At 39.6% G+C, this 24,298-nt stretch overlaps 1 protein-coding gene across 2 annotated transcripts; it reads left to right on the plus strand.

Moving 5' to 3' along the window:
* Positions 1–69: 69 nt before the first annotated feature.
* On the plus strand, positions 70–22,737 carry WDR41 (WD repeat domain 41). 2 transcript variants are annotated; one of them, XM_044446412.1, is made up of 13 exons: positions 70–242; positions 6,359–6,471; positions 8,658–8,706; positions 10,772–10,903; positions 11,731–11,793; positions 12,929–13,040; positions 13,851–13,913; positions 14,744–14,851; positions 15,860–16,041; positions 17,430–17,551; positions 20,138–20,226; positions 20,787–20,920; positions 22,456–22,737. In XM_044446412.1, exons 1-13 carry the CDS (start codon positions 192–194, stop codon positions 22,606–22,608), a joined length of 1,371 nt encoding a protein of 456 aa, XP_044302347.1. In that variant the 5' UTR covers positions 70–191; the 3' UTR covers positions 22,609–22,737. The 2 variants fall into 2 exon arrangements, with proteins under 2 accessions (XP_044302347.1, XP_044302348.1); XM_044446413.1 differs by lacking the exons at positions 70–242; positions 6,359–6,471; positions 8,658–8,706 and having other exon boundaries at positions 10,801–11,140; positions 11,710–11,793.
* The last annotated feature ends 1,561 nt before the right edge of the window (positions 22,738–24,298 follow it).

Consider the following 24,298-nt stretch of genomic DNA (forward strand, 5'->3'; position numbering starts at 1 on the left):
AAGGCGCGGCCTTCGATTCGTCGCGGGAGGGCTTTTCCGCAGCCCACCCCTCGGGTGGGCCCGTGCTGATCCCTTCAAACGCGCCCAATCCAACCTGACGTCTCAACGGTCAGGTGACCGACTGCGCCGAGGGATAGCGCGCGACAGCTTCCACCCCGGGGCGCGCGGCCATTTGGACTCCGCCTCTCGCGATGCTGCGGTGGCTGATAGGAGGGGGGCGCGAGCCGCAGGGATTGGCTGAGGTAAAAGCCGGTTGTTAATGCCTGGTGGGGCAATGTGGCGCCGCTGCTGCTCCTGCAGCGGTTGTTGTTCTTGTTGATGGCGGCGGCGTGGTTCGCGAGTCTCCCAGCGTACTGCCGCTTTAACAGAGGGAGTACACTGGAGCAGCAGCAGTCACGACAGAGGGAGAGGACCCCTACTTCCCAGCAGTTTTTCTTTTAAATACACGTTTTAATTATGTTTGGTGGAGAAAGCGTCGCTAAGGCGACGTCAGAAACCGGGTAGCAGGTATTATGTGCTGGTGGGCTATGTCTTATTCGAAGATCTTTGCGATGTCCGTAACGGTATTTATATTAGTAAGTGGCCGAGCAGGACGTAAAATCATTTGACGACGCTGCTTGGTCTTACTTGACCTTTTCAGCGAGGGCCTGTCACTCGAATCGTAAAAGTCCAGTAAAAGTCACTTGTTTTTCATCTTGAGTTCCTGTTCCTCCTTCTCTAGTGATTCTTAGGTTGAGAAGCAGAACTGAGATGTATACCAGACCACAGGCACCTCTGAAAAATGGCTTTTTTTTAAGGAGGGTGGCAGGAAGAAGGTATAGCAGGAAAATGGTAGGGGGAGAAACACGTCTATGTAAAAGAAAAAAAATTGGGCCTTAGATCCTGTAACACAAGCACTGTGTTGCAGGGACATCAGAATTTCTAGACATTCTTTGTATTATTTTGTGTGAAATGTACATTATTCAAGGTGAGACTTGTGAAATTGTGCTTTACTGTGTCTGTCTTTGCTTAACTCTTGCACACACATACCCATTTTCAGTACTCATGTAACACTTCTAAGCACATTGCTCATACATCACATGCAAACAGAGCAGTTAGCGCATGCTAGTTAAACTGGTTTTCAGTACTATGTGTTTGAAGAATTTTTAGAGCTATGCATTCCCAAAATTGCATACACGCAGAAGTGAGTGACATGGTGTAATTTAAAGGTGGTTACATGAAGACAGATGTTCAGAATTGCTTTGTGATGCTGCTCTGCCAACTCAAACCATGATATTAATCAAAGGCACTCTTGGAGAGGAGTGTTTCAAAGTCTGCCTAACTACCACAGTAGAAGGGGCAAGATGTTGTTCTAATGGACAGGAACTACAACAACTGAGGGCCACCAATGAGAATACTTTATCTTTGGCACATGGCCACTTTGCACAACTTGATGGTAGGCACTTGAGAAGGACCCCCAGATCTTAGCATATGGTAGGGATGGTGAACTTGTGGCTTGCCAGGCATTTACATCTAGCCCACCAGTACTCCCAACAGTTCATGCCCTATCTGCAGCCACAGCCTTCTCTGCAAGCCCAAACCCCTTCCTGCACCATTTGAAGGGCATAGTTGGCAAACAAACAGAATCACTTACAGATTCCTGAGGTGGGAACATGCCAGCACCAAGCTCTTCATGTTCCCTGCCACTTGTCTTAGCAACAGGAAGTGCTTAGGATGATTGCCACTGTGTTAGAGAACATTCGAAGGCTTCTTTTATCATAGAGGGAAGGAAGGAAGACTGTTGTATTCCTTGAGGTTGAAGGGCTGTGGCAGGACTGAGGGTGCTGTTGGGGAGGTGGTTTCAGCTTTGTGTACAAAAATTATGTTTGGAGTGTACACATGCATATGCATAAACCTGGCTTTGGCTCTGCCCACCAAGTTTACCCACAAGTTTATGTAGCTAAATATGAAATGGATTGAGTGCATAAAGGAAGCTGCAGCCTTGAATTTAGAAGAGCTGAGCATGCCCATCATGGATAGGACATTTTAGAGGGCTTTCATTCATATGGTTGCCATAAGTTGGAGACAACTTGACAGCATATAACAAATGTAGCCTTAAGAGTGAAAAGGGTCCTTTGCTCTCAGGTTATGGAAATTGTAATAGTGAAGGTGGTTCTTCACATATCCTGTAAACTTCTTAAAAACCTGAGTCCTACACTTCGAATTGGGCTCAGAAATAGTATTGTTGCCAGTATAATTAATGCAAGGTTAGAGTTATTCTAGCTCTCATCAGCATCCAAGTGGCCACATCTCACTCTGGCAGTATCTTTTAGATCACATTCAGAGGCAGTCCCACATAAGATGCATTGCAGTGCTATATTTGGTGGTAACAAGAGCATGGGTAACTATAGCCAGGTCTAACCGCTCTGGTTAAAGCTACAAACGACACACAAGACAGGGCTTGCAACATCAATGACTCTTGGCTGTTGATCCCATCTATGCCTTCCTGTATAGTAATGAGCACTGCCTAACTGCATACTTGGTCATTAAGCGTAATACAGCTCCAACAAGAACCAGCTTTATGCCACTATCCAGCTTTGCAGTCAACAGACCCTCTAATTTTCTAGGATTAAGTTTCTGCTGCTTCTCTGACATCCATCTGAGAACTAAACTTAGATACTGTTCAAGAGTTCTGTAGTCTTTCAAAAACCAATAACTGCATGCCATTATTATATTGGTGAGATCAAAGCTTAAATCTCGAGATTGCTTCTTCCAGCAGATTCATGTGTTAGAATATCAGAAATATGATGGAGCCTCCAGTTAACTATTAGCCAAGGCCATGGGGCAGAACAGAAATTACCCAATACTAATTTCTGGAATTGTACATCTAGGAAAGTCTAGAATTACTCTAGTATTACCAATGACTTCGTCTGCCAATGACTTCGTTTGGTCAGATATTATTGAATGAATTTCAGTTATTGTGGCCTGATGATGTGGACAAGGTGCTTGGACAAGTATGTCCCACCACCTGTTTACTTGACCCTTGCCCGTCGTGGCTACTGGCCAAGGCCAAACACGGGATTGGTGCCTGGATCCTAGAGGTCATTAACACCTCTCTGAGGGATGGCCGGGTGCCTGCTCCTCTAAAGGAGGCAGTAGTCAGGCCGGTCCTAAAGAAGGTGTCCCTGGATCCAGAGATGGCTGCCAATTATAGACTGGTGGCCAACATCCCGTTTTTGGGCAAGGTGTTGGAACGGGTGGTGGCAGGACAACTCCAAGCACTCTTGGATGAAACTGATTATCTGGACCCATTTCAGTCCGGCTTCAGTCCTGGGTATGGTACTGAATCTGCTTGGTCGCCCTGTATGATGACCTGTGCAGGGAGAGAGACAGGGGGAGTGCATCCCTATTGGTCCTCCTGGACCTCTCAGCGGCTTTCGATACCATCGACCATGGTATCCGTCTCGATAGGCTAACGGGACTGGCAGTGGCTTGGCAGTGGTTCCGCTCCTACCTTGACAGCTGATTCCAGAAGGTGGTGCTGGGGGACTTTGGCTCTGTGCCATGGCAGCTATGTCATGGAGTACCACAGGTGTCCATTTTGTCCCCCTTGCTATTCAACATCTACATGAAACCGCTGGGAGAGGTCATCAGGAGGTTTGGGCTGCAGAATCATCAGTATGCTGATGACACCCAGCTCTACCTCTTTTTCAACTGATCCAGGTGAGGCAGTGGCTGTACTGAACTGGTGCCTGGCCAAAGTAATGGGCTGGATGAGGGCCAATAAACTGAAGCTCAATCCAGACAAGACGGAGGTCCTCTTGGTGGGTTGTTCAAGCTCCTGGGTAGGTGACTTGGACCTTGCCCTGAATGGGGTGGCACTCCCTCTAAAGGACAGGGTCCACAGCTTGGGAGTGCTCCTCGACCTGGAGCTGTCCCTGGAAGCTCAGGTGACAGCGGTGGCAAGGAGCGCTTTCTTTCAGCTTCGGTTAATCCATCAGCTGCGTCCCTACCTGGAGGACGATTGCCTAGCGACAGTGACACATACATTGGTTACTTCCCAGTTGGATTTCTGTAACGCGCTGTATGTGGGGCTGCCCTTGAAGACAGTCCAGATACTTCAGATGGTGCAAAATAGAGCAGCCAGGTTGCTGACGGGGACTGGGCATTACTCTCATATAACCCCAGTCCTCTACCAGCTTCACTGGCTTCCCATCGAAGACTGGGCTCAATTCAAGGTGCTAGTTATTACTTATAAAGCCCTTAACGGCTTGGGACCAGGATACCTAAAGGAATGCCTCCTTCCATATTTGACCTCCCATCCCCTGAGATCAGCAGCAGAGGCCTTCCTCCGGGAACTGTCCGTGAAAGACATTAGGAGGCTAAGTACCCGGAGGAGGGCTTTCTCTGCAGTGGTGCCCCACCTATGGAATGCGCTCCCCAGAGAGGTCCACCTGGCACCATCGTTACTTGTTTTTCGGTGCCAGGCTAAGACCTTTTTATTTCAATGATATTTTAATAACTTTTAATATCAGTTTATAGGTTTTAATATGCAGCCAGGGTGGATCTGGATTTTATCTGTATTATGTTTTGTTTTATTTATGTAAGCCGTCCCAAGGCTATGCGATGGGATGGCATACAAATGCTCTAAATAGATAGGTAGGTAGGTAGATAGAGAGTATTATGTATTTAATGTCCAGGCCACACAATTGGGGTGGTAGATTTCCAAAGCCACTGATATCTAAGGCCACCATAGGATCACTCAAATGCATTTGATATTGGAAGATTGCATTATTATCATCCAGGCATGTAAGGTTGTTAGTCTCACATCCAGTTTGGAACCTGCAGTAGAATAGATCTAGATAATTAGTTTCCTTCAAAACTATTTGTAGCTGAGAAATTAACATGTACTCTAGCAGCTTTTCTAGAAGAGAAAGTTGGAAGCCAGATTGTAGTTCTTCAAATCCCAAGAATGTAAAATTATTTTCTTATTTTGGGTAGCAGATCTTTGCTGAAGAAAGGCTTAGGCCAGTTGGACCTCCAGGAGGGGTTGCAAGAACAGAAATTCCAGAAGCATGAACAAACAAATTCAGGGTGAGGATTTGGATAGGCAGATGAAGTGAGTAGTAGTAGATGAAGTGCCACAGAGAGCTCTAAAGAGGGAAGTTTCAGAAGTGAAATCAAATATATCCAATATTAGGTCCAAGATGGGTAGAACAAAGAAGTACATAGCCTCATATGGAGGGGAGGGGCGAAAAGCTAAACAAGCTTAATCGTATGTTGTCCATTGCTCCACTAACAAGCCTTAAGTAGTGCTTTAGGTTGTTAGACCCACCCCTAAACTGAATAATATCTGCTCCCTTAATGGGGCCTTGGTTGCAATAGAAGCCATTGGCTGTGACCATGCAGAGTTCCTAACTGCTCTGTGGCAGAATTCCAAATAAAGTTCCAGTTTGAAGAAGATAATGCAACTTTCTCCAAGTGCAGGGGTACTGGCCCAATGAGTTTTTCTGGGAAGGAGGGGTCTGAGGAAGGAGTGGCTTAGGAGGTAGGGGCCTTCTAGAACACAGTCCCTTCCCTGGTCTGTGAGATAGTTTATAGTGGAACCCATTTTCTTCAAGGAGGATCAGATCACACTACTGCTTCTTTAAGGACAAAAGGGATACACCTTCTCTAAGGGTGGAATCTTCTGCCTCCAAAGTCCATGTGTTCAAACCCATCCTTTTTTTGTGTGTGTGGTCTTCACAAGGAAGAATCCAGCGAACACATCTTATGATTAAGCAATGTGAAAGTTATCTATTACAACTTCAGGTTATGGGATGGCATAGAAATGGAAATAAATAAATAAAACAATAAATTTAAAAAAACTTGGCAAGCCAGTGTACTGGGTACCTCAGTATTGACCCTGCATTGTCTATGACATCTGACAGTGCAAATATGAGTGATTTTACCCACAAAAGGCATTACAAATTTGTCAGAGCAAATTTCTGAGGGCTGTATCACTGGATCCAAAGTATGACTTGTCATATGTGTTGGTCTGATATCATTTGAGATAGGCCCTCGGTTGTTATGTCAACCATGAAGACCTGGGCTAATCTAAATAAACCTACCTTGGCATGGGTGTTGAAATCTGCAAGGACCAGGTGCCAGCTTGAAGAACTTCTGTCAGCTCTAGCCATAGCTATCCAGTTTAGCATAGTTTTCTTAAATCATGAACTCAAACATTCTTTTTCTGTGTACAGTTTGAGTTATACAGTTATAGGAGTTATACATTCCTATATACTAGGAGAGCACCAGTAGTAATAAATAATGAGAAAAATCTATTAATTATATACAATTGGTGATTTACAGTTTTATTTTTCTGATGTATGTATTTTAGAAATCTGTGCAGACCATTGGTGAAGAACAAACACAAAATCCCTACACTGAGCTCCTTGTGCTGAAAGGTCATCATGATATAGTACGATTTCTAGTGGCGATAGATGATTACAGGTAAGATGTTAGTTTTATAATCCCTCCCTTTTCACTGTAGAGATTTCAGTGGACCTATAAAAATGAATGTTTTTTCTTTGCCAGATTTGAAGAAAATATGACAGGTAGCTTAGATCTCAAATGTGGGTTGGGTGGCGCATCCGTCCAAGCCTTTAACTAAAACTAATTAACCTGTGCTTGTTGCAGATTTCTTTCAGTGCCAGAATGCTGGCAATTTAAAAGCTAAATCTTACTTATTTCTGGAATCATATCACTGTATTTTCCTTCCAGTACAGTACTGAGCCAGTTTTTATGCTTCTGATTAATCACCAGTGATCTGCAAATTCCTCTCAGTCCATATAAATCCCTACCATACAAATTCTTAGACGTTGCTCTTTGTCCTTCGGCTTGGATCAGTCCAATCAGCTTGGGATATGCCAGCAGAATGGGATGGGTAGAAGTGGCACTGCTATTTCTTCCTCCCGCAGCTGTCTCCCCAAGCCCTTCAAAACCCTTATCTGAGCATTAGCAGACCCTTAGGGAGAGGGAAGGACAGCCAAACATTGGATGGGGGCAGTTTTCATGATCAAAGCTCTTGCTCACAGAAGTTTCCTTTGCTTGATTTTCAGCAATCATAGACAAGCTTGAAAATGTGTAAACAAGCCAGGGCTCTCGTTCTTTTTCATCAGTCATGTCCCTTTGGAAGCAGTTACTTTCTTATCAGATGCATCCATAGTTTTGCCTTCCTGAGACCTGGAATGAGGATTTTATGCACAGGTTTATTCTTGATTCCTGAACAGGAGCATCTGTGAATATGGACAAATAGATTGGGCATAGATCCAACTTCCTTAATGTAATTAGGATACTCGATTTTTGATTAAAAACATGGAAAAAAACAAAATCAAAATACTCTGTGTTTTACAGTCAGATTGCTCCCTTCCTCTCTTTCTCTTCCTACATACATACATATCTGTATATATGAGAACATGAATAAAAATGTATTCACTTACAAGCAATTAAATATTGCACATTCCTTGAACAATTTTATTCAGCTGGATATTCCATTTTTTATGTTTGCCATGTACATTCATTAAGAGCACTGTTAAACCAGGCACCACCTTCTTTGACTCTTTCTAAATAACATTAGCATTGTTACTTGGTTTCTGAAATGGTTTTATTCAGTTTTCATAGTTCTTTCATTGCATTTTTTGTCAACTGTTGTAAGCCAAGTTTCACGCTTCAGCTCTTTAGATAATATCATCTTATTGAGAATTTTGCAGAAGGATTTTCTTGTTTTCTCGGTGGCTCAGCTAAAACCAGTGAGTGGAAAATTTTCTCAGATTGGTTTCTGAAGATACTAAATAAATCCTGTATCAACCTAACAGACAGCTGCTTTTCACTTCTTTTCTTTTGTGTTTTTGAACATGAAGAGAGGGTCATATTGATTGCAAGATCACTAAAGAAGGCTAAGCCTCAGCAAGAGTCTTCCAAAAAATGGAATGAGATAAAATTGCAAGTAATACTCTAGCATTTGACACATTAAACTAGACTGAATTCATAACACACTTTAAGAATAGCTTTCTCTGTTGCTCGTTTGACCATTTCTTGCTCCTCCAGGAAACAGACAAGGTTATAGAGGATGGTGATCACGACTGGAAAAGAATCAGGTGACCCATGAAACACCAGTTTGGTGAAAAGAATCCATTTGTAGGATTGGTGGCTCTTCACAGGAACTCCTAGGCTCCATATTTCTGATTATTTTTAAGCAAATTTAGTACATTGTGTATATTGAGTTATAAATACATTTTCCCAAAAAAGTTAAAAGGAACCTTAGAGTGAGACACACGACCTGCTGTTGTTAATGGAATATAAAGTTTCACATTTGAATTCAGTTTGTAAGAGGGTTTTACTGAGGTTATGATTTTAGTTCAGAGGATTGCTTTCCCCCCTTTGTTTCAATAACTGAGGGAATCTTACTCATGCTAGCCTTGTATTTTTATATATGCAAAGTAATAATTTTTGATGATTCAGACATTATTTTAAAAGACTGATTTCTACTGAAGTCAGTGTTTCATCCCTTTTGTCTTGCATTTGTCAGTTATCTGATTTAAAGAGTGATTACTGATGACTCTTTTGTTTTGGGTTCTAAATGGTTGTGGTATTACCTTCAAATATGTATATCTAATTTATGATTTGTTGTTTATCAGGTTTGCATCTGCTGGTGATGATGGAATTGTATGTTTGTGGAATGCTCAGGTTTGTTTCTGTTTAGAAATACGTTGCATACAGCTGTGATTAAGCAAATGAAGTTTAAATTGGAGCCATTTCTAGATGACTTACCTAAGTATAGATAAGTATATCATAAAGGATAATATAAAGATCTGTAAAACAGTACTTGAAAGACTGCATTTTGTAGATCATATTAAACATCAGTCAGGTATAAGCGTGTTTTTAAAAAGTTCAGGACAAATGTAGCATAGATAGTATCAATATTCTGGCATATCTGCCTGTGAAACTAGAAAAATATTCCTAAAATAATAATACAGTGGCATGTTTTGTGACACTGCTGGCATACTATTTAGTACATTTCTTTGCTGGCTTAGCAGTTCCCTGGGTAAAAAGCTTAAAATCATTATAATGGTAAAATGTTTAGAAGCTTGCAGTGCTTGTGAATTGTGTCCTCCATGTTTACTAACATATGGCATGTTCCTGGAAATGTTTCTACATGTTCCTGGAAAAGCTCACTAACATAGAAACTATTTAATTATACACAATGTCCAAAATTGCATGTTTGCACTGTTTGTTTTGAAACAGTGTTTTAACATCAGTTGAGATGCTTGCCTTTAAAGCATTTATACCCTGCTCTTCAGCTATCAAAGGCTCTCAGAGCAGCTTACAATAATAAGCCACTTCCCTCAGGCTTACAGTCTGAAAGATGAAAAACAACATGAAATCAAATGAGAAAGAGAAGGGAAAAAACAAACTCCATCATTTGTTCTTGGTTACAGAGTTCTTGTAGGTTTCCCTCTGACAAAGAATGATGGCGAAAGCTCCATGCAGCTGCTCCTTCTGTGGCTAGTATGTGAAGCCAGGTTGTTGTTTCTGTTTGCCAAAATAATCTTCCTTCATGTCACAGAGTGAAACCTCTCACTGGCTGTTGGTCCTTAGCTGTAATGAATGTGTAACTTTGTTCTTGCTGGCATATTTTACAACTGAGTATTCTGCTAGGTCTTCATGGATGACATGGTCAGGGCTGGATGTGTTCTGTAATTTTACTAAATTAAAATGTATTTAAGCATAGAATTCAGCACCCTAGGATCCTCAACTTCTAGTTTTTAAAGTGTTTTTACTTTATAAACTCATAAACATAGCTGGAAAGAAAAGCAGATGGTGGGTGGTGATAGGACAGATTTGTGCAGAATTTTCAATGGGGTTCAAGTAGTGTGTGCTCCTTCCCATGCCTAACAGAAATATTTGCTCAGTTTTCTTATTTCTAGATACAGCTCACAGAATTCTGCATTCTTGGGTAGGAACTTTGCTTGTGTGTTAGCAAAGCACTTACATAGCTACAGTTGTACTGTATTCATTTTATCATTATTAATTATCTGCATTTGTGATTGTCCCATTAGGGCTGAGAGGCTTCTTAGCTTCTTAAAAACAGAATTCTTAAGTACATACATCCTTTTTGCTTCTGTTGTAATACACAACTGTGCAGGAACTGAGGATCACAGGCAGATTAAGTGGTGGAGCACATGATTGTCATGTAGAAAGTCCCAGTTTCAATCCTCTGTATCTCCAGGTAGTTCTTGGAAAGACCCTACCTAGAACCTTGAAGAGCTGCTACCAATCAGGATAGACAGTGCTGAGCTTGATGAACCAATGGTTTGACTCAGTATAAGGCAGTTTCTTATGCTCTAGTTTAATGTTATTAAGGAGAGTATTGGATTATTTGGAACTTGTTTATTAAAAATGTTTTAAATAAATAAATAAATAAATAAATAAATAAACAAACAAACAAACTTATTGGTGCTCCAGCTTCCTTCACTCTCACCATTGCTTTATCTAGATGAACAGAATAAACCATCTAGGTAAAATACATGGTGCAAGCCACGGCAGTGAAAATCAGTGTTGTGCCTCACTCAGTGTACTGGATGTATGTATGCTAGCCTCTGAATTTGGAGGTTTATGTACATCTGAATCAGAGGGCCCTGTGATTTGCACTCTTAATTATTTAAATCACACATTAATATAATACTGAGTTTGCCCTTCACATTATTTTATTTAGAACTTTTAGTATAATGTCTTTGATTTTGTTTTTCAGACTGGAGAGAAACTATTTGAACTACAAGCACACACACACAAAATCACAGCTCTTGCAACTTTTCCTCTCTTGGATACTTGTGAAGAAAAATGTCACCTGATTTTGACAGCAGGTGCTGATAGGACTGTTATTGTATCCATTAACTGAAAGGCAATCATGCAGGAGAAATGCAGAATGGGCACATGTCATGTTGCATGGAATAAGCTGCTGCTGGAGCAGATGAGCAGTCATGATTTCCAGGACAAAGCAGTGCGTGCCAGACAAAAATGCCAGTGCTTCATTTCATAGACCCAAATCTGGCAAGATGCAATTGACATGTGGAAACAAGATTCTGTGTGCAGAGCTCATTTGTGTTGTTCAGTCACAAAGGTGTGTCTGACTCTTCGCTCTTTTGACCCCATGGACAACATTCCTCCAGGTTCTCCTGTCCTCCACCATCCCCCGGGGTCCACTCAAGCCCACACCTACCTCCCCAGTGACTCCATCCAGCCACCTCAACCTCTGCCGTCCTCTTCTGCTTTTGCCTTCAGTCGTCCCCAGCATGAGGGTCTTTTCCAACGAGTCCTTATTTCTCATTAGGCAGCCAAAATATTTGAGCTTCAGCTTCAGGATCTGTTCTTCTAAAGAGCAGTCAGGGTTTATTTCCTTTAGGGTTGAAGAGCTCATTAATAGCATGTGCAAAAAACTTGGAGGGAGTAAACCATGTGTTCCTCTAGATTACAGGCACAGCCAGAACCCAAATCATGGGTTCTTGTGCATTTGCCTCCCTGATGCATAAGATGCCACTCCCCCTAGTTTGGAGGGAGGCAGATGACTCTCTCCCATTTGTTGTGAGTCTGTACAAGTTGAAGTCTGGCTCTGGGTGTTAGAAATAGCCCCAAACACCTAGTTGTGTCCTTCCATTTCTATCTACATGTTAACTGTCTTGTTATCTTCAGTTCCTTAATAAAAGAAAACAGGTATGGGACTGTGAAAATGGTAGACAAGTCCACAAAGTATCCTGCTTTCATTCCACTGTGAAAGTAAGTAAAAATGAAAGTGACCTTTGGTTTTGATCAGCAGGTCTGCCCAGGCTCTTGCAACTCTGCTGACTTTTTTGTGTGCAGTGTAAGATACTCATAGGTGAAGTTCTTAAACAGCCTATTGCTGCTTTGGGCAGCTAAATTGCCCACATATTATTTTGTGCTTTTCCCTGAAAAGACTGACTTGCATGTTACACTTGGCTGCATTTGATCACTTTGTTTTCTTACAAGAAGAATTCCTAACCAATACATATGGCTTAATCCTATTTTGGAAGTCCATAAGCCTCCACAATGGCAACTTCAGTGATCTCTGAATTATATCTGTAAGATTATGGATGTGGTCACCATTGAGTCCAAGATGGCTCCCAACTGTGCTGCTTATTTAAACACATTATGACTAAAAGTAAGCTTTCTCTTAATATAGCTTCCTCCACTGAGAGGCTATAAAAGGCAACCTCAGTAGTAGTCCTTGAGCATTTCTATGCTCTTATTTCATGTCACAGGGCATTGTTGAAGTATCATGACTAATGTGAAAAAGTGCTTCTGTGAATCATGAGGTTAATTTTAGAGCTCAAGAAATAAAGCTTCATGTTTGAACATACACTAACAAAGGTCTTCTCTCTTACTTTTAAACAAAGGAAAGGAAAGGAAAGGACAGGACAGGACCTTACATATTGCCTTAAGTTGACAAAAGTAGTTCTTTAAGATTGTAAATCGTATGTATGTTTAGACAGAAATGCCCTGCAACACCCAATATTCCCTAGCCAGCAAAGTTGACTGAGGAGCTGGAGTTATAGGACTGTTTTCCATCTAAACATGCATAGGATTTTACTCTAAATGGCTTTGAAAAGTGTGGTCTTAAAAGGACTGGTCTTGCATTTGCTTTATACCTTCTTCAGTGAGAGCGTGCCAAAAAGGTGCTCAAGCAAGTACCTCTATTAATCAATCTTCTTTTTGTCTTTATAAGGGAATAATGTCCTCTATGTTAAGTATAAATGTTTCTGGCAGATAGTATTCCAAGCTGTATTTCATAGTAACTGAAGTCTTACTAAGTAAACCTGATAATTTTATTGAAAAAATCCCTAAAGAACTTTGTTATGGAACATACATCTGATTATCTAATTTGGTTCTACAGTGTTTGACAGTTCTTCAAAGACTGGATGTATGGCTGTCTGGAGGGAGTGATTTGTGTGTTTGGAACAGAAAATTAGATCTCTTGTGTAAAACAAGTCATCTTATTGATGCAGGTAAAACATTTCAATGGCTCATTATAGCAGTTAAAGTGTAAGTTAAATGGATCTATATAATGATATAAAATCAACTTGGCAAAGTCTCTTTAATTCTAAAGATAACATATATTAAAGCTGACCTCTATTTTTAAAATGTCAATGTAATCATTTTTGAATTAAGAGTACTTGGAGCCCCCCTGTGTCCTATGAATTTTAAAGTGTGTCAAACTTCAGTAACGGTATGTTAACTGAACTGGGTCAGTTTATATAAATCACCAAATGACTATATATGTCTTTAGAAATGAAATTAGACCCTTCCAGGTATACTTTGTGTTTTAGGAGAATGATGAATGTTAAATATAAGATTCCATCCATCCCAGTAAGATAAATGCAATACAGCAGATGCTTACTTGAAATATAATAAAGAAACATGTTGCTCTTTTAGATTTATCTTAAGATAGTTTTGGAATGTGCTGAAACAAGTTTGGTTTTCTAATTTACAAAAGAAGTTAAAAAGATTTTTGCCCTCTGTAAGACAGACTGTGGGTTTACAAAGATAACAAACAGTTGTATTGATGTCCTGTAAGCAGAACAAGGTATTTAGGATTTATCAGAATAAAAAGAAACTTTGTGTAGCTTAATGTTCTACTACTTGCCTTACAAAATTGTATTAGCAAGAGGTAAGACTGAAAATTAATATCTGAGATGCTTTTATTAGTCCTCTTCAGAGGTAGTTTGTGCTTCGTATTTGTACAGATTAATAGCAGGTGAGCTGTGTGTTAAGTATTTACTTGTAATAAAACATCCAACAATATTTTTGCCTTAAAGATATCAGTGCCATGATTGAATTGCCAAAAAACTGTGTGGCAGCAGCAGTTGGTAAAGAACTGAGTAAGTATTGCTTTAATAATGAAGATACTTGAATTGTATTAATATCTGTTGATGTTAACTGCATTTCATACATTTTAGAATGATGCAAAACATGCTTGCATCTACTTATAGCCATGGGGTGTGATCCAAAAATCTATAAGATCTTTCCCAAGCAGGTTTTGCTTGCTGTCTTTTTTAAACAGCGAGTTCCAAAGCAGGATATGACATATAGCTAGAAAGAAACAGTCCTTGAAGTAATTGCTGTTAAAATGCAGATATTTCAATGTCAAGATATAACTGTATTTTATCATGCCAATAGTTTATCTTTTAGGTCTCTAAACACTTGTTTCTTAATTTTTCATGCCATAACTCATCCTGTTTAGAAATACTAAATTTTGCAAAAGAATATACCATTGGTATATTCAGCACTGGTGATCAGCACTGTCAGAGATGCCAGAACGGTAGTATTCTTTGCTTGTAGATAAGTCATTCCCTCTAATAGTACATTTAGGTGTTGGGTGCCAAAGAAAGCCAAAGGATACTTTTTTAAACCAACAAAAACATAAAGAGGCAATGCTACCTCCCCTCAGTATGGCCCAGTAAGGATTCTTGATAGCAACAAGATGCTGAATGTCAGTAGGAAAGGGTGAAAATAGAATACTGGTGGGAGAAGTGATGGAATGGACTATCCTGGAAGTGGACATGGCTAGCTGACTAGAATCCTGAACAGGAGTGCTTGTATTAGGAAGTGAGGCTCCACTGAAACTTTTGTTACATGATGCATTTTATGTACTATTATTCTGAATGTAAAGATATGTTTTTACAAATTTTGTTCACCTTTTTGTGCTCAGTAATTTTTAGACTGAAAACTTCCAGAAATGGAACTGAATGGGATATCTTTGAAGTGAAACGTCTTCTTGACCATCAAGATAATATTGTGTCATTGGTTAATGTCAGTGGTAAGACAGTTGTCAATTTCATCCTTTGTAATTTGGAGGTGTATTGATGCTGCAGTTTTTCTTCTATTGCTCCCAAATGGTTTTTGTTTTGTTTTAAAAGCAATAAAGTTGATTTTTAGTTTTAAAAACTCTTGGCTTCTCCTCAAATATATGTGCCTGCATTTAAAATATCATAGAATGAAACCATGTGCTTTCATATCTTTACAATAACAGCAGTGATGCATAAGTCAAACTTTCTGACTTCAATTAAACATGTATCTAGCCTTGTACAGTGAGTTCTTTAGATGAAATGTCTTCCTTCCTTGCTTTTACAATTGGTATTTGTGACTGATATTGTATGTTTATAATACCTTTCCTCCAAGAAGTTCTGTGTGAAGTTCATGTTTCTCCAAATAAGAAACATTTGAAGTAGCTTATGCTGAGAAGTGGTGACTGACTGAAAGTCACTCAGTGATGTTCATGGCTGAGTAAGAATTGTAATTTGGATCTCACTGGTCCTAAACCAGTTAAGCTTTGATCTGATTTTGCATGGGTTCTTCTTATCCCTTCTGGTAACTTAATGAAGCCAAATGAAATGTGGTTTCCCCAGTCCTTCTGAAACACTACTCTTTATTTTAAAATCACAGTACTATACTTTAGACTCACTAAAGCAATCTTCCTCAACCTTGTGCCTTCCAGACATGTATGGACTGCAACACCCAGAATTCCCGCTCAATAGCCTTGCTGAATGGGAATTCTGGGAGTTGTGGTCTAAATGCCTCTGAAGGCCACCAGGTTGGGTAAAGCTGCACTAAAGCTAACACTCTTTAGCACACTTCATTGAGAAAATCTCCTGTACATGTCCCATTGAAAAGAAAAGGAACTATAAAATTCCCATTCATTTTAATTAGATTTCCACAAAAGAATTTAGCATTGAATTTTTTGTATACAGTCAGATGTACCTTGACTTCTTGTATTTTTATTGACTTTGGAACCTCCTTGAACTTAGTTGTTATTTATGACACCTAGATTTGACTTTTGCAACTGGCTCCCATGTTGGTGAACTGGCAGTCTGGGATTCACTGGACTGGACAATGCAAGCATATGAACGCAGTTGGGAGGCATCTCTGCATATGGACCCACAACAAGAAATAAAATTATCACACAGTCAGAATGAAGTATCAGTTCAACATCTAACTTCTGATGATGAGGTAAAAATTTGAACTCTAAAAACTAAGATGTATAAACTACATTTTCCTCTGTGTCTTTGGTTAGTAAATGCTTATTTAATGTAAAATTTGTTTTACATCAGATAATTCACATCCTACAAGATGTGAAGTCATAAGCAAAAAAGAAAAAAAAATCAATTGCAAAACTTGTCTTTGGGTTGGAAAATTCAGGTAGTCCCTGCAGGCACAAACCAATGTAAACATACTCTTATGTGAAAGGCCTGTTAAATGATTGCAGAGTTTCAGTCCTAACTGAAATGCATTATCCTTCAGAATTGAAATGAATTGTCATTCAGAATTTGTTATGCTAGGTATTGAACAGAATAGGATGAGGATCATAGAACGGCTGCAAAGAATGTTGTATTCTTCACAGAAGTAATGCATTCATGTTAAGTAATTGGTTCCCAAATTAGTACTAATGAGGGAGACACTTTCTTTGGGATAGGATGTAATTCTTGAGTAAGATTCCACAGTTTTTGTTTCTTGCTATCATTAATTAAAATTTGACAAGTACTGCAGTATTCTTTTTGTTTCCCATCGTCCAAAATGCATGGTAATTAGATTTACCGATAATTTCAAATTCAGGCGTATGTTACTTCTTCAATATAAATCACTCCAGTGAATTCAGAGTTGTCTGAGTGCCAATACTTTGGTTCTAGAGCACAGTCTGAGAATAAGCTGTCTTACAGAAAATAAGCAGGCTTGGCTCTGGTCTTACCTAGATGGGACACTGCCTGGGAATTCTGTGTGTGGCCCATGTTACAAATGCTAGGGAAAAACGGGGAGGGATGTAGAAGGGACCCTTGGTGGTAGAGTTTTGGGAATGATGGCCTGCAACTCATGTGCCTTTCAGGCCTACTGCTGTTTCAGCAGCAATCTCAGCGCCCCTTTTCCACTGCTCTCCGCCCTTCTGGCTTGCAGTAGCAGTTCAGGGGGAGGATGGCTCCAGGTGGCTTTGATCCTTAGTGCTTCCACAGGGCTTCCTGGGATTTCTGCAGGAAAACCAAGTAGGGATGAGGTGTGCAAGGGACCACAGTATGCCTGATTTCCTGTTAGGTAGATTATTATTATTATTATTATTATTATTATTATTAATTATATTTCTATACCACCCATAGCCGAAGCTCTCTGGGTGGTTCACAACGTTGAAGTCCCCCATCCAGATTCCAACCAGGCCGGACCCTGCTTAGCTTCCAAGATGAGGAGTGATCAGGCCCTTCAGGCTACATAGATCATGGGACCTCAGCCAGAGAACCCACACTGTGTGGCTTGTGCTGCACTGTGAATTGTCATGTGAAGCCACCTGATGTCACAGACTTCCTGGAAATCCAGTCTTCTTTGTTAAAGGTTTTATTAATTTTTCTTTCCAGTGTGTGTTTGCTGCTGTTGGAAAGGGCATATACGTGTATAACCTTAAGACGAAACGTGTGATTGCCTTCCAGAAGATTGCTCATGACTCCACTGTCCTACAGATTACAAAAGTTCCAAACAGGTACAAGTTACATAAATGTTTAACGGACTAAAAGTGCAATCCAGAGAGCCAGTGTGGTGTAGTGATTAAAAGTGTGGGACTAGGACACAGGAGATCTAGATTCTACTCCACACTCAGTCATGGAACCAACTGGATGACTTTGGACCAGTCACAGACTCACAGCCTAACCTATTCACACAATTATCATTGTGAGGATAACACTGAGGGAAGAAGAAAATTAGTTTCTCTTCTTGAGAATGAGTTCCTTGAAAGGAAAAAAGGCAGGATATAAATATAAATAAATATATAAGCAACAGAAAGATGAATGTGATCATACTTAATTTTTATCAATTCCCTCATCCTTTCTTACAAAACACTGCATCCACTCAGAGGTCCTGTAATATTTAGCGCTGTTGAAAGCATAATAGGGTCTGTAACTTGAATTCCCCTTTTTGAATGGAGATAGTTTCTTTTAAAATGCACTAGAGTGATTTTGGTGGATAGGTAATAAAAAGAAACTGATTATGCTCAGTAAGTACAATGACCTGTTTCGTATGTAATGACAACCCATTAGTTAAAAAACCAATGGGTTGCCATGAGTGGGGATGAGCAGGTACACTGCCTGCAGTGTATTTCCTTTTCCACTTGTATTACACATCCCATAACTGGTTGCTTTCTAGGGAATATGGGGTGCAAACCTGGACAACCTCTAAATAACCCATTGTTGTTGAGTTAACTGCTGGATTGTTCAGCTCATAAACAATCCAGGGGTCTGAGTTTGCAGGCCACACTTCACAAGCTATGAACAAGCCAATCATAGATTGTTGGGTGAAAGAGGAAGAGGTGGGTGCACTGAAGCCACATAACTGCTCGCACAATGGGTGTCATTGGCTGCATTCACACTGCACAACAAACAATCTTTTGTGATTATCATAGTTTTTTACCATGATCTGCCTGGCAGATCAGGTTGTTTCTATGTTATTACTGTTTCCATTCTCCATGCTCAGTTCTCCTACTGTTGACATGTATCACATCAACCACTGTGCCTGAAATCCAAACCCAAAGTGCATCACTTCCTGCCTCTGTCATCTGCCTTTTCCTTATCGGCCCACACATAGAGGATGGATGACTAGAATAGCTCCTGTAGTTGCCACTCTTTGCAGAGGACTCAGTAGGAGCTGTATATCTGAACTGTGGAAATCATGATCCTGAGTTTAGACAACATGGTGGTACAGGGAAACCATAGAACAAACCGTTGTTTCTTATTGTGGCTTCTAAAGACCAAAAGTAGCATGGTGAGCTATCATGACTGGGTTCAGGCAATATGACAAATCAAGAATGGCAAAAAGCCACCATGGCTTGTTGTACTGTCTGAACCCAGCCATTGTGTGCAAACAGGCTCACTGGTGAGATTCAGGCCTAGTCTGGATCTAACCTGTTGTATTTACTGGGCATAATGTACAAAGATTATTCTGTTTTCGCTTCTGCTTCTTCATTGCTATACCATTCAATTGCTGAAGCTCTCTCTTTGAATGTTTGTGAAGGAACATGTTCATCAACATTTAATATCCACCCTTCTGCTTTAAGAAAATCAGTATCTGATATGACTGCATTTTGTCCTTTATTTTAAATTGCAGTTGTTTGGACCTAATTTAGTCAGAAGTAAAATTAATGGGACTGACATGAATCAAAGATACCTTTAGCCTTCCCAAAATACTCATTCATTCTGCCCATCTATATTTGTATGACTATCAAGATACTAAACTTTCCTGAAAATGCCAGGCTTTGACTAGCCATTGAAGTGCCAAGAGAGAAGTGTACAGACACACATTTGAAAGCATGGTTGCTATTCAGCGAAAGTGCCACCCTGCTGTTACAGATCTCAGTTCTGTGAAAGGCAGGTCATAGAGCCACACCAATCAAAGAAATAAAGAGGATAATGATATGGAATGAGGCATATTTGAACTGTCTGGTGGTAGGTCATGCAGATTAAGATAACTGGTATTACTGTGAACTGGGTTTAGATGCATATAGTCAGCTTGTGCAGTTGGGCCAAATAGGATTAATAACTCCCTTGCATCTCATCCTACCCCTCTCAAGGAGTGAGCCACAGAACTGTGCAGTAGTTATAGCTTCTGAACCATCTTTCAAGACAGCATATACAGTGGTCAATATATAAAGTTGTCGGAGTATGACTGCAGTGGTGTTGGAGAGAAGCGGATAAATTGGCTCTCATACTTAAGCTGGTGAAAGATATCCTAAGGCACTGCAAGCATGTGTGACTCCAATAGCAAAGTGGAGTCATTTATTGTAAGCCATCCTGAGACGTTTGTAGGGGATGGGATGGAAAAACTTTTAGTAAGTAAGTAAGTAAACTCCTAGACATCCTACAGAGGAATTGTAAACCCATCCAGAACAGGCAAATCATTTTGTAGTGCCTGCTATGACACCCCGGTTGTTTGTGTTGTCTTACATGAAGCTAGAGCTCAGAGGGGTCTTCTGCTAAAACCACACCTGAGTATTGTATGGAACCTTGATTTTGAGCAGTTGTATAGATATGCTTCTATACAATGTTCTAGTAATATATACCTGATTTGCTTCGAACAGGCAATTAATCTCCTGTTCAGAAGATGGCAGTGTTCGCATTTGGGAATTAAGAGAAAAACAGCAGCTTACAGCGGAGCCTGTTCCATCAGGTCTGTATCCATCAAATGACAGTTTGTTGCCTGAGAACTGAGGGGAGAAGTCAGATATTGCCATAGTTGCCCTGTCTATATTTCCCTGCATAACACTTCTTTTCTTATGAACATATTATTCATATGTTTTAAAGTTGACCAGAAAGCAAGAGAGTCATTTCAATTTGAACAGAAGATAATAGTTGATTTTTAATCAAATTACAGAAAAAGCAAAATGCACTTATTATATTCTCGCCAGATCAAATAACCTTACTTGTATGCAGTTGCTGTTTCTATGTAACCTTGCATGTTTATGACTATTGAGCTGCTCTGATAAAAGTATCCTTTTTTGTTTAGAAAATATTTTGGGAGCTTGACTGTTGTAGGGAGGCCTTTGCAGCAGGCAACTGAAAGGTGTAGAATTTGCACTGGCTACCTATTCCCTACCAAACCAGTTTTAAGGTTTTGGTGCTAATGCATGAATCTCTGAACAACTTTGAATGCCAGACAAGATCTTCAAGAATATAAAAGACTGACACACAACTCCTTGGACAGTTTTTAATTTAGTCTTCACTTTCTAGGTTTTTTCAGTATTTGGGGATTTGGAAGAACAAGCAAGCAAGCCAATCACACAGCTAAAAAAGCACCAGAGAGTACAACTGAATTCTCCTTGGATCTTACTGGGGATTTGATTGGGCACTCTTCAGCTGTGCAGGTGTGTTGGAACTGGCAGTAGCAAATTTTTGATATCATTGCGCTTGTAATTATGGGAGACACTTCTCTTTAAAAACAGCTGTCATTTAGAACTGTAGGAATGGAAAAAGTATGAGGAACAAAGCTTTGCCATGCTTTACCATGCATTCAGGAATATGACTACAGTATTCTGTGCTAATTAAAGACTCAGCCTAGGAGTAGTTCTGGTAGGACATGAAAAGTCAGGAAAGAAAAGTACTTTCTTGGCCTAAGTGCTTTGTACTTGAACCTTCTGATTGTCCTAGGGCCATTTCATATGTAACATTCTTAGATTGGTACAGGAAAAAATGTGTGTCAAAGATATGTAGTTAGGTGTGCAACCATACTTGTATCTGTTTTGAGAGACTTATCAAAACAACAGCAGCCTTGCAACAAAATAGGCACTTGTTTGATTCTCACACAATAGAACTTAATTTTTCAGTTTTCCCTGCAGTAACATGGGACAAATTTTCACTTTAATCACAGTGAGCTTCTCCTCCATGAACAGCTCTCTCTGTTGGTGGCATAAACAAGGATGGAAGTGGCGTAGTGCTTTTTAAATTAGTTTTTCTCCATCTATAGCCCATACTGCCACTTCACATATTGTTTTGGACCCCAACCCTCCTGAAGAGATTTTTAGAGACAATGGGAAAGTGAAGGGAGATAAGGAATAGGCAAAATCCCCTTTCTTTTACCTCGAGGCAATCCAGTTTACTGACTTTCACTCCTCACAGCTCTGGATCTGACCTAGTATCATCTGCCAGTTAGCTGACGTTTGGAGTTCCATAGAACATTGCTACACATTCGCTTACACAGAATTCTCACCTATCATATCGCTAGGCTTACAGCACAATTACCAGTTACTGTTCTTTACTAGCTTACTTTATCAGTAAATGTTGGGTTTACCATACAGAAACAAAAAGTCCATACAAACTGAACTAATAAAAAATACATGAATGTAATAATAAAATGTATTTTTATTAAGAAGTGTGGTGTTTATAGTTCTGGTAACATTCCTGATTAAAATATAATATTGTTCATGATATATAACAAAATTAGTAAGGACATATTTGTCATTCACATATGATGGATTGAATATATTAGATTTGAAGACCCATGCAGTAAGCTTTACATGCCCACTTTGGATTCATGTCATAAAAATCACTCCTTGTACGTGCAGGCTGTTTTGGTTTAGAATAGTTTCCTGTTCCTTTGAACACACCAGGATCGCTTGTTCCTTGGATCCTGGACTGTGGTCATCTTTTGAATCTGTCCTTATTTTTTTAAAGATCTATTTGTGGCGTGTAGAGTTGGCCTAGCACTTCTTGTTACTCTAATTTAAGCCTTGCCTTTTGATCAGTTTACTCTGATGTCCATGAAAATTATTCTTGGAGAACTTGGTTTAATATCATCTTGAGCATACCATTTTGGAAGCATGTGTTGCCTTAAATAATATGTTTTGAATGTGTTGCAAAGTCTGATAGCTGAGTACATTATTTGGTATGGTTTTCATTGCAGACATTCTTGTACTTCAGTGAACATGGCTTGGTAACGTGCTCTGCTGATCACCTCATTATTTTATGGAAAGATGGAGAACGGGAGTCAAGATTACGCAGCTTAATGTTATTTCATAAACTAGAACAAAGTGAAGATTTGCAGCTCAGGACCTAAGATGACATAATCAGAAATAAGTTTATGGAATATGACTGACTGAAATGTTATTCAAAGTCTCAAGTATTTAAAATAACTGTGTATAATTTTGTTCCTAATTCTTTAATTAAATAAGGTATCTTACTCTCATTGAGTTTATTTCTCTATAGTGACAACATAGTTTTGTAGATTTGAGACTACTATATCAGCATAAACTGCATTATCAGAAGCAGTGTATTTTCTTTAAACTCCACGAAATAATGGCCCTTCAGCAAATTAGTTTTACCCAGCGAAATAGCTTTTTATGAGATAATGGGAGCAATTAGATGCTTATTCCATTTTACAGACCTGTGTTGTTTCTTTCATTGTACTTCTTTAACACACAGCATATTGAGCACAATTGTTGCCAACTTCTGCCAAAACCTAGAACTCAGCTATCAAATGTTGGGGTTTCAGCCAGCTAAATCTGCAGTGAATATTCAGGGTTATTCACAGCCATTCTATATTTTGCCTGGATATGGAAGGGAGAATAGGCTAGGAAGCCCCTGGAAAAGCATGGGGTCTGTGAAGTCTGTATACAATACACAGACATCCCATAGAAGTCCTATAGAAACGCTCCTGTATACAAATGTATATTGTACTATAGAAACTGCTCCTATATACATATAGCCACTTTATCCAGCATTTCATGGGACTGAAGAAGGCAGAACAGTACAGTGGCCACTGAAAATGTTAAGGCAGCAGACATATTTTTATGAAACAGTTTATTCTCCATTCATTCTTGAAAGATTACTTACTGAAGAGCTGTAGGCAAGCAAAACCAAATGTGCAACACCTCTCTAGGGAGGAATGGCTGCACTTCTTTGCTAGTGCAGTCCTAGAAATAAGGAATACTTTTGTTGTTGAACTTGTGCTATCTGTATCACTTCAGTTCCATTGTTGCTTTACGATTGATGGACAAACTATATTGAACAAATAAATGAGGAGAAAATACTGTGCATAAGGGCTGAATCTGCAAGTGGGAGCAGTCTTTGAGCGGCGTTCTGTCCAGAACTATCTCAGCGGTGGAAAACAGGCAATCTTCGCTGATTTCCCATATCTCACTAAAGCCCCTATTCTGGACAGTCCCCAAGACCTCCAGAAAAGATTGGGTGGCATAGAGAAATGTAGGGTAAGGAAGAACGGATTAAAATAGTCTTCTCTTTTTTACCAGTGGGATCCCATGTTGGAACAGAGGGTTCTTGTGGATGAAAAGAGCCTGTCCTTCCAGAGGAGACCTATGCTGGATCCAACCAATTTAAATAAATCCAGAATAAAAGCTTTGTAAATAAAAATTAATTAAAATTTAATCAGATATAGGCCTTGATAGGACACATAATGGATAGCATGGACACTGCATTGAGCACACAATTTTTTAACTATACAATGTAGCAATATAATACAAAGCAATGGAAGTTTGCCTCTGTTAGAATTCTAACAAAAATATAGCTTATATACAATTCTCTGCATGGAAATTATGTGAGTGTTTTACATTATTTTACATAACTTGATACAAAACATTGAAAAAATGTTGGCACATTACGTAAGCTACAATCATTGTCATTTTTTCATCAGTAGTAACACTCAGTATTTATCTGGTTAACCTTCCAGCACAAAACATAGAGCCAAAGTAGTTTCCTTTCCAATGGGCAGTGTAATACTTTACATCAAA

Source organism: Varanus komodoensis, unplaced genomic scaffold (genome assembly GCF_004798865.1).
Source record: "Varanus komodoensis strain SLA01 unplaced genomic scaffold, ASM479886v1 scaffold5, whole genome shotgun sequence".
In the NCBI taxonomy this organism is placed as follows: Eukaryota; Metazoa; Chordata; class Lepidosauria; order Squamata; family Varanidae; genus Varanus; species Varanus komodoensis.

Excerpts from the sequence above, each read along its gene's own strand:
- WDR41 (XM_044446412.1), top strand. The coding sequence starts at position 192 with ATGCTGCGGTGGCTGATAGGAGGGGGGCGCGAGCCGCAGGGATTGGCT. Across the intron at positions 10,904-11,730 it reads GTGCTGATAGGACTGTTATT|GTATGGGACTGTGAAAATGG; the intron begins GTATCCATTAAC and ends AAAAGAAAACAG. Across the intron at positions 11,794-12,928 it reads GCTTTCATTCCACTGTGAAA|TGTTTGACAGTTCTTCAAAG; the intron begins GTAAGTAAAAAT and ends TTGGTTCTACAG.